Raw genomic sequence first — 9845 nt, forward strand, 5'->3', positions numbered from 1 at the left:
ACAGTATTTTTACAGTCTTTATTTTACAGTTCAAATAAATGTTTATCTAACAAAGTCTAATGTTACAACTAATCATGGATCCCTTTAATAAATCATTTTGATTGTATCAACAAAATGGGAAAAGAAAGTTGTATTTGTATTCACGTGGTTTCCWACTGACTGAACTTATCAACCTACATTAGGTAGTCGATATAAAATGTCTTAGCTTTTTTATATTAGCATTAACATGTAGCTCAGACTGCTGTTATGTCTAATTTCGGGGGTAGATATACTGACAGTCAAAGGGCCATTAAAGGTTTTTTTTTGTCTGATTTGATTGTTTTTTACAGGTTTTGTTTTGAACCCATACCTGCATCCGTCAAGACATTGGGGTAGCAGTACTGTTTGTCCTTAAGCTCCAGAAAATCACAAAACCTTTTGTGATCTTCTTCTAATGCAGAAGTCAMGTTAGCAAACTGCTGTGGGTTCCCCAAGTCCTCCAGGAGGAGGCTGAGTGTGTATCGACACTCCCGCCAGTAGTCYGAGCAGTAATCTCGACACAGACCAGGCAGAACCCTCATAGGTGTGTTGGCATCTTCAGCATCATACAGGTGGGCGGCATATGGAGAACATTCCTGGAACGATACAAAAAATAAARTAAAATACAGGCATCTAGAGACRTTATCTTTGTTGTGTTTATATATATTTTGTTCAATCTAACTTTGGGTATCAGATACTGATTTGTGTAGATTGGAGACAATGAATGAATCACATAAACAGAATGATTTGTAAACGAATACGTACACGGCTCCTCACTATTTAACCAGTCAGGCCAGRATTATATACCGCTAAGTAAAAATGGATCCAAAACAGGTCCACTCCGTTATTAAATGTCAACCACACTGTCCACACCCAGAATGGAGAGCTTTAGGCAGAAGGAAGCACAACACCCAAACCATCATGAGGTCAGCATGGGCAGTTTCACTGACTGTGGGTCCATCATGGGGGCAGAGCCAAAAAAAAAAAAAAAACATCAAACAGCAAATTACCCAAGCACTCACACAATGGTGTTTCTTCCTGGAAGTAAGAGACCAAATCTAGACAAGAACACATCACATATGTGGGTTGTGGAACAAACTAGAGAGCCAGAAAGAACAAGTTTAATATATGACAGGACCAAAAGCTGGAAGTTGAAGCCACAATGGATGAGCACCTCCATGTAAACAAGTGGGACAATTACCTGATTTAAAATAAAAATAAACTTCATTTAACATTTTTCAGTGTGTTGTATTGATTCATTTAGTTCTTAACTTATATGTTCAAATATGCATTTTTTTATGTTTAGCTTCAGTTAGTTGTTTGAGGCTGAAAGAAAAGTGTTGTATTATACTGTGATTGACAAAGTAACAGCCTGTCAGTGAGTAGGAAGGATGTGTAGATGGGACTTTTGCATCAGTCGTAATGTCCCATAATCCTAATTGTCAATATTAGGAAAACAGGACAGAATCTGGTAGCATAAATATAACATTTCAGCTCTCAAAARTCARACATTTTAGCTTGGATTCTAAACAAAGASAGWATGTAAAGATTGGTTGATTGAYGATGACTTTATTGTCATTGTACAGAGCACAATGAAATTATATTTAAGAACACCCATTCAAGAATCATTAAAGATGCTTTGCCCACCCTTTTTTAATGTTGGTGGTTTAAATAAAGGCATCACTGCACCTTGGCATCCTGTTCATGACCACTATGAACAGGACTAGAGACTAGGCAGAATACGACCCACATTGAAAACAAGCTCGACACAATTCTTTGAGGATGGGGAGCCTGTCAAATTGACCCCAGCATAGTTTTGAAGTCCCCCCACAAATTACATTAAAACATTTGTTCATTAAAGTAATAATTAGTTTGGTCTTCATTTGAAAAAATAAAAATAATAAACGGTAAAAGAATTGTCCAGAAGAAAGTCCAATCCTGCAGGCCAGTAGGTGGCAGTGTGCTGCAATGTCACTGTCTCCTTTAAAGTTGAATACATGAATGGAAAATATGCTTTGTAAAAACTTCTCGTTGAGAAGTGTTTTTTTATAACCAAAACACAGTTTATATGTGGACAATTGCAAACGCTGCCGAAAAAGTTGATTTTTTCAAAAATATTGACATGAACAGTACTTGATACATCATTTGAGGTAACATTGAAGTGAAATTGTTAGCCACTTTAATGTAAATTAGTCTCTTTTTTGCATTAGGAGCTGTTTATTGTTTTTTGACACTGTATATTCATAGATGTTAGTAAAATAAAAAAGAGAATTGAAAAAAGCTATTCACTTTTTCTAATATAATGGCAATGCTTCATTTGGCATTTTAGTAGAAACATCACATCTGAGGCTTTGCGCTGGTGGCAGCACATGGAAATGTTTTGATCAGATGAAAGTTTTTCTGATTAAACTACTTTCTGATTTAGCCTCAGCAACATGCAGCAAGAAACTCCGTTWTGAAGCAGGATACGACTTTTGGGAGAAAGTGGGAGATGTTGATCCAAAGTTACTGTAATCCACAGTTTCATCTTTAATTCAATCCTCTGCTGCTGTCTAAGTAAGCATTGTTCAGACAATTTACTTCCAAGTCCTTTCATCATAGAGTTGCATAAATGCTTGTGACTACAACCAGCTGCTCTCTAACAATAGAGTCATTCCAGACAACTGTAATTTACTGTTTTCATCTGTCTTTCTAAWCTCTTATGCTGCACTCATGGATCCAGAAGTCTGTGTTTTATAGCTGCAATAGAGGCAGTTCAGGCAAACAGATATCAACAAACAATGCCCACAAGAATATTAAACATTTAGGTTTAATTGTTCTAGGATTTTTTTTATTGTATGTTTGCATTTTTCTTCTGACACTAAGACTTAAGAGTTAAGCTTAATCAAAAATGATCTTTTTGTTATCAGAACCTTTATATTTTATGGTTTTCTTTGATGAAATTCCACTTGTGTAGTTGAATTGATTACACACACAAAGAAAAGGGCAATAGACACACCTCCTATATGATTTCTCATTCTGATATATCCACATTTCCTTTTTTATTACTAATCTACAAGTCTGGGCAATGGGAGTTAGATATCCTAAGATTTTTTTTTAAAACAACGCAACAGAAAGTCTTTGAAACTCCCAGGGTTTGTCATGTCCTGGATGATGGAGAAGTCACACAAACTTGTAGATTGATAGTGGTGGAAAGTACCAGAAATTTATTTCATTGTTCCCCAGAAAAAAAGAAAAACAAACTATTCTCATATTTCCATTTAGACCAACAACATATATAAATGAAACTGCTTCACTAAACATATGGTCTCATTTTAGTTTCTTTTTCATAAAGTGTGTTTTTTTTTGTAAGTTGCATTGTAATTGTTTTTAAATTAATGCTCAAAGTTAATAATTACTGCTTTCTCTATGTCTTTCTTAGCTAACCTCTGTCAACCTGCAGGACTGTACCCTCACCCCTGTGGCCAGAGGCGGAAATTGTTGTTTGTTTGGTTAGTCAGGTTTGAGGATGGTGACAGTCTCTCTTCTGTTTCTTTGACAAACACACACTCATTTCCCACTCGTTTCTTTGACAAACACACACTCATTTCCCACTCTGTCTCTTTCTTGTTGTTTTTGACTCCATAACACATATTGTGATTGATATCAGAGCCAGAAAGCTCCCGGAGTGAACCCACTACAAAGAATGGCTTCTGTGTGATAAGTTTAGCCAGCGTAACCTGACTACCTTCAGTTCCTCGTTTATTTTATATCAAACCTCTAAACTCAAAGCAGGAAACCGCTGGTGCCAGAGAGTTTGTTAGTCAAAAGTCATTTTTAGCAACTTCTTTGTGTGGATGAATAACTTTAAAAATAAACATATTTATTATGATAAATCTTACTGCAAAAAAAGCTAATGTAGTGGTGGTGGGGGGGTTGCCCTTGTTTGGGTGGTTTATTTGTCTGTTAACAAAATATCTCATTAGCCACTTTACTATATTTAACTTTCCAGGAAATGGACATTAGATATACATCTTTTCAAGATGGCTGCCACAGTAAACTTATCTAATATAACAGAAAAATTATTATAATTCAACCAACTTCACAGATATTGAGCTGGATTTTGGGCTGGTATTAGCTGGAAATATCCCCAAAACATGCTCTAAGTGCTAAAGGAAAAATGGAAAATTTGTCCATCAAAACACCTACTTTTTTGCTCTTAAGGAATTTGTTAAAGATTTTTTTTCTCTGCATAAGAGATATTTATCCCAATATTTTGTCTGCATGTAATAATAAAAACTAAACTATTTGTCAGCCTCACATATTTACATTGATACAAAGTCAGCCAGCAGTCAAACTTCACTAAAAGCAGCGATACTGCAGCACTATTATTACACTCAAAACTGCACAGCATCGAAACAACCGCCAAARCCTATAATTACCACAGTGACATAACCTATATTTTAAAATTCAGTGATTTGTCACCATCTTTTTACAGAGAATATGATTTATTAAACCTTTTTTTTTTTTTTGGTATGTGTTTGCCTTAAAACTGACAAGCATTGTTGCTGTTATTTCAAAGTATTTATGGTCTAGTAATGAGTCTGTGCAATTCTGCTCCTGCAGATTTTACCCTGACTTCACGGACCAAGCCAAATTTGTGCCGCACCTACAATTCAATTTGCGCTCACATGCTGCACATAGTCAGCGCCGGGGCTGCAAAGTCAGCAACATAATTATGTAATCAGTGAGTGGGACTGACTTCAAGGCTCATTCCAGTGATGCAGAGGTTCGGTGTGGGGATCTGCTTAAGATTAAAGAAGTTCAAAAAAAGAAACTAAAACACGCGGAAACAGGGAAAAAAAATCTTTTTTTAAATGGGGTAATTTTCCAAACTGTAGTAATTTTCAGATTACCACATCTTCTAAACTTAGAGAGAACTTCCAGGCTGTTTCTGTGTGAGTTGTAAAAGTTAAAARCAAATGCAAAACGCCATAAACAGAGAGAGTTTTAAACACCTTTCCAAATTATACTAAATTAATCAAGATGAATTTTATCCCAGGAGATGGACCAAATATAACCAACACAGTTTCAGGCAAGTTCATTTGATGTTTGATATGAAGGTTTAAAGCAATGAGAAGCACTTATATGTGTCAAATATGACTCTCAGCTACTACCACACCAAATCTTAGTTCAATATTTGTTAAACTGACTGAGTTATTTTTRATGTTGCTATCTTCAAACAACTGAGGCGCCCATCAYGAAAACTTCCAMAAGTAGCTTCTRAGAGTTTAACTGAAATCTTTCCACTGATTCACGAGATATTYTGCTAACACAGACCATATGTGGACACACACAGACATGGACTAAAACACCACCATGTWATAATACAAATAAATGCAATGTGTTTCTGTCTAAGACATGTGCCAAACTCAAGGCCCCCGGGCCAAATYTGGCCCGTGTTAGCATKTTATCCGGYCCCCAAGGTRAAACYTTTAATGGAAAAAGTTTTATAGTTTCTTTGTTTGTCAGTGGATTTGATGCATTCTACTCATAACAGTTAGTCAACTTTCRAGCCAAGAAAATTAAGTTAAAATTTTCAGTAATCTTTGATTTTGGTGTGGAAAGAGCGAGATTGTTGACTCTCTTATCTTCTTCTGCATTTGCTTCTTATTATAAGGTCAATTAATTGAAGGAGGGTTTTGTTTTTTTGTTTTTTTAACTGATTTTTTGGACTGTGATAATAGAATGTGTCTCTAAGAAATAATAAATAAAAAAGTTGTTGGGGAGTAAGACATAAGAAATAGATGCTAGAATGTGTCTTTTTTATCCTTTAGGTTTTGCATGTTCAAAATGCTATATTATGTCATTTGTAAAAGGTAATTAGCATTTCTACAATAATAATTTCATATACCTGTATAACATTTTTCAATAGGAAGAATGGAGGTGCAGACAGACTGTCGGCTGCGGAGATGGTTAAGTGGAGAACTTGTTTCTAGCAACAGATTGGGCATGGTTATTTGATGTTATTTATTTTTTTTAACAGCCTACAGGCTATGAAGTGTAAAAATAAATTTGAAACTGAGTTTTTGAAAAAATCCGTAAAACTTGACAAAAATCTGTGAGATTGCTCTAAATGTCCGTATACCTGTAAAATGATGGAAAATCTGTGTAAATTACAGACAATCCGTACGTACCCATGCTTTTGTGATAAACTGTACATCAAAACTGATTAATGCAGAAATATTTACAAGTTAAAATATGTACACAATGCATCAGTTATCTGAAATTAATTTTACTGAATATAAAGAGAAGCCCTACTGACTGGACATCAGAGCCCTTTGACCTTTCAGCTTCTCTACATTTCATAAAACAGTCACAAATGCTGACTTATCAAATGTGATGCAAAAGAAACAGTTGTGCTTGTGAAATGACAACCAAGAGGCAGCAAAGGTTATTATCTCACCTGGCAGAGGATGGTGCGGATGTATTTCCCACATGTTGTAAAACCAGAGTGGTCAAAGTTGTCCATGATCTTGTAAAACCTTGTGGATATTTCTGCATCTTTATTTAGATCACAACATCCAAACTTGGTGTACTCTTTACAGAAGACCAGTGGCTGCTGAGGCCCAAATGGAGGCTTGTAATCCAAACATTGTGGGTGACAGCACCCCCATCTGGTCTGGAGGAGCAACAGCGGGACCAGTGGAAGTAGTTTGGAAGAAAGAATAGACCACGAGGTGTACCGGGAGACCAGAACACTGGTCTGTAGAGTCATGATGTAAATAAGCTGTCTCTGGCTTCAAGAGACGTCCGTCGTTTGGACCAAAAATAAAATAAAATCAGCTTGAGGGGAAATTTTCTCGATTCTCCAACAGGATCTATGAAACACAAATGTAACATTCACATTTTAATTTCCTATTTAAGGTTATGTTTAACAATTGAGAGATTCAGCAACACTTTTTTCAGTTTTTTTCCTATTTCCACACATTTTTTTAATTGAGAACTTCTGCATACATTGTGCTATAAAATTAGCATTATTTATAAATATGTCCTTTGCAGATATACAAATATATCCATTCAAGCCCTTAAGAAATATTATTTTCTTTGAAATATGCCTCTGGATGTGTTTGAATCTCTATGCCTAGTTGCAAATCTCAAATTGTGAACAACGAACACAAGGTTTTTTAAAAGAAAAAAAGTCAAGTGACTTTTCAAGCAGTCTTTCTGACATTTAAATGTACACAACCCCGGTTGTATCTCCAAGCGTAGATGTGTGTGTTTAAACACACTTCCCCAGCATCACACCTGCCTGCAAGTCGACCAGAGACATTCAGAGTGCTCAGGTTGGGTTACATCATCCACCCACACACACCGCCCTCATACGTAACACTGTGTGTGCACAGATAAAACAGAATTCAGATGCAGGGACTTCTCCGGATCAGAGGGACACAACGYAGCTCCGTCCTGCTTCTGTCTCCATGAGCAAAAACACCTGTGGATCACAACAGGAAGAAAGGAAGAGGTCAGTTCAGAACAGGATCTTTTCTTTCACACTAAAACCATAAATTCAAGCAGAACCTTCAAAAAGGAGACAAACCTTTAAGGGGTATTTGAACATTAAAATATTCCACCTTCATCCAGGGTTTGTGAAAAATATTTACTTCCAGGCTGAAGTCACCTTGAGACTCTTCCTGTGTTTGCTCTGGACGTGCTCCCTCAGCTGAAATAGGCACAAGCTAGGCAGGCAGATGGGCAGGCAGAAAGACAGGCAAATAGACAGACAGCAGGGACTGAAAGAGTCTGAGGGGTTCTTTCATTTAGACCAGCCGCCACGCTGCAGCCTCTGCAGAGATCCCTCCCACTGTGTCCTCCCTCCTCCTCCTTCTTTCTTCTTTTCATTTACTCTTCGAAGAACACACAGCATTCCTTCCTGTAGCATGTGGCACGTTTTGCCCCAGAGTTGCTACTTTCGAACTCTCCTCCCTCTGCGCCCCCCTCTTCTGCCCCAATTTTTTAGCATTCCCACACCTCCCGTCTGTCTCTGCCTCCAGACAGTCACACTGGCATACGTTTGTGTGTGTGTCTGTGTGTAGGAGAGCACATCTGTGTGTGTATGTGTGTGGTCAGATGAATCAGGACGTGTGCTGGAAGAGAAGGCCAATGGATCCTCCAGGCTCCGGTCCAAACCAAGATCTTATGTTAAAGAGCAGCACGAGCCAACTTTTGCATCTAATTGTACTCGTTGCTCTGAGCGCCTTTACATCCAGAAAAACAGAGTCAGAAGCAAAATAACTTTACTTTGTTTTGGGCATTGGTTCACTGTTGAGCCTTACTGAGGTTGAATTTGAATCATCGAACAACAACCTCTGAAATTGGACAAACAAGGGGGGAAAGCACACACGCAGAAACAAACCAATTAGGTCTACAAAAAATTAGTTAATTGGCCTGTTTTCACATTGAACCAGGAGAAACTTATCAGTGTGACGAGCATGGTCTGGTTGAGTTAGATGGGTTTTATTTGAAAGTATTTACAATAAATCAGACAATACAGATTAGTTACCTTGGTCAAGAGAAGATGGCTCTAATTTTGTCTGTTTTATAGATATTGAAGGAAGAATTGGTGTAGTAGATGAGAGTCATCCCCAGTACACACTCCAAGAATTAGTAGACCAGTATGTTCAAGAGTAATTTCTGGGAGGAGCTCAGAAAAGAACYGCTGCTCCTCCTTATCGAAACGAGTCAAGTTGAGGTGGTTAAGGCATCTGGGTACTCTCTTTCGATATTTTCAGGGCATGTCCTACTGGGAATTCTGTGTATCCCCTCTGGTTTGGCAAAACCTCAGGAGGTGCTGGACAGTGTCACTAGGGAAAGGAGGTGGATGTCTGTTTTTCTACTGGACGCGTTCCCTCCACAGCCCGATAGATAAGCGTTCGAAAATGAAGATAAGCACAAAGGAGCCGTGATCTGCTTTCATATCTGTGTCGAGTTTTTAGTGTAATATCTGCATCTCATTAYTATGAAGCTTCATTTTAGGTCAGAGGGACCTCAGACAGGCTGGAAGACACTTCATCACTCTGCATCTCCCAGGTAGAAACATCAACCAGAGCCAGACACTCTTTATTGCACAGATCATTGGGTGTTTTATCAAAGACTGCCATTAATGACAGGAAAACAGGGCTCTAATTACTAGCAAACTGTTGCCCATCAGTGCTATATGACATCACAAACTCAGAGAATATTTTGTATCCTTTCACCTGAATTTTTTTTTTAAAAAGTGGGGTCCAAAGAAAAAAAATCACCGTAAAGAGAACTRTATTTAAAGTTAAATGTTTGAGGTGGAGTTCCTGTACCGGTGAGGTATTTATTGTTATCTTTTTCATAACTCTGCAACTTTGAACYGTTACAAACTGACCTGGACCTCAAAATGAARGGATTTTTTTTCTGCAGACAGCATTTAAACTTTGCTTGTGAAGCATGTTAATCTTTATAATGGCTAAGTATGAGTCATTCCTTACTGGAAGAGAAAGCTAAGCACAAACACACACACACCTACTATGTCTCTTTATMCTTGTGGGGACTTTCCATTGACTTCCATTCATTTTTATTTTATTTTATGTCCTAACCCTGACCATTTACCCTAAGGCTAACCTCACAGGTACCCACCACACCTTGGTCCTAAACCTACCCCCCACTTCCCCACCCCCACCCAACATCAGCTTCTGAAGTTGTGGAGATGGGCTTTGGTCCCCCACAAGGAGCATCCGGTCCCCACAAAGCTGCATTTTCCTGAAAAATCCTCCCCACCAAGTAGTAAGAACAAGGCCACACACACACACACACACACA

At 37.8% G+C, this 9845-nt stretch overlaps 1 protein-coding gene across 1 annotated transcript in view; it reads right to left on the bottom strand.

Moving 5' to 3' along the window:
* LOC106521462 (HHIP-like protein 1) overlaps nt 1–7936 on the bottom strand; it is a gene marked incomplete in the record, with an annotated part of 18556 nt that extends 10620 nt beyond the window's left edge. The window contains 4 exon segments of the mRNA XM_014014026.1: nt 350–614; nt 6464–6878; nt 7306–7492; nt 7598–7936. Of these exon segments, the coding sequence (XP_013869480.1) occupies nt 350–614; nt 6464–6775 (577 nt within the window).
* Between the last annotated feature and the right edge of the window lie 1909 nt (nt 7937–9845).

This window comes from Austrofundulus limnaeus, unplaced genomic scaffold (genome assembly GCF_001266775.1).
Source record: "Austrofundulus limnaeus strain Quisiro unplaced genomic scaffold, Austrofundulus_limnaeus-1.0 Scaffold109, whole genome shotgun sequence".
Classification (NCBI taxonomy): Eukaryota; Metazoa; Chordata; class Actinopteri; order Cyprinodontiformes; family Rivulidae; genus Austrofundulus; species Austrofundulus limnaeus.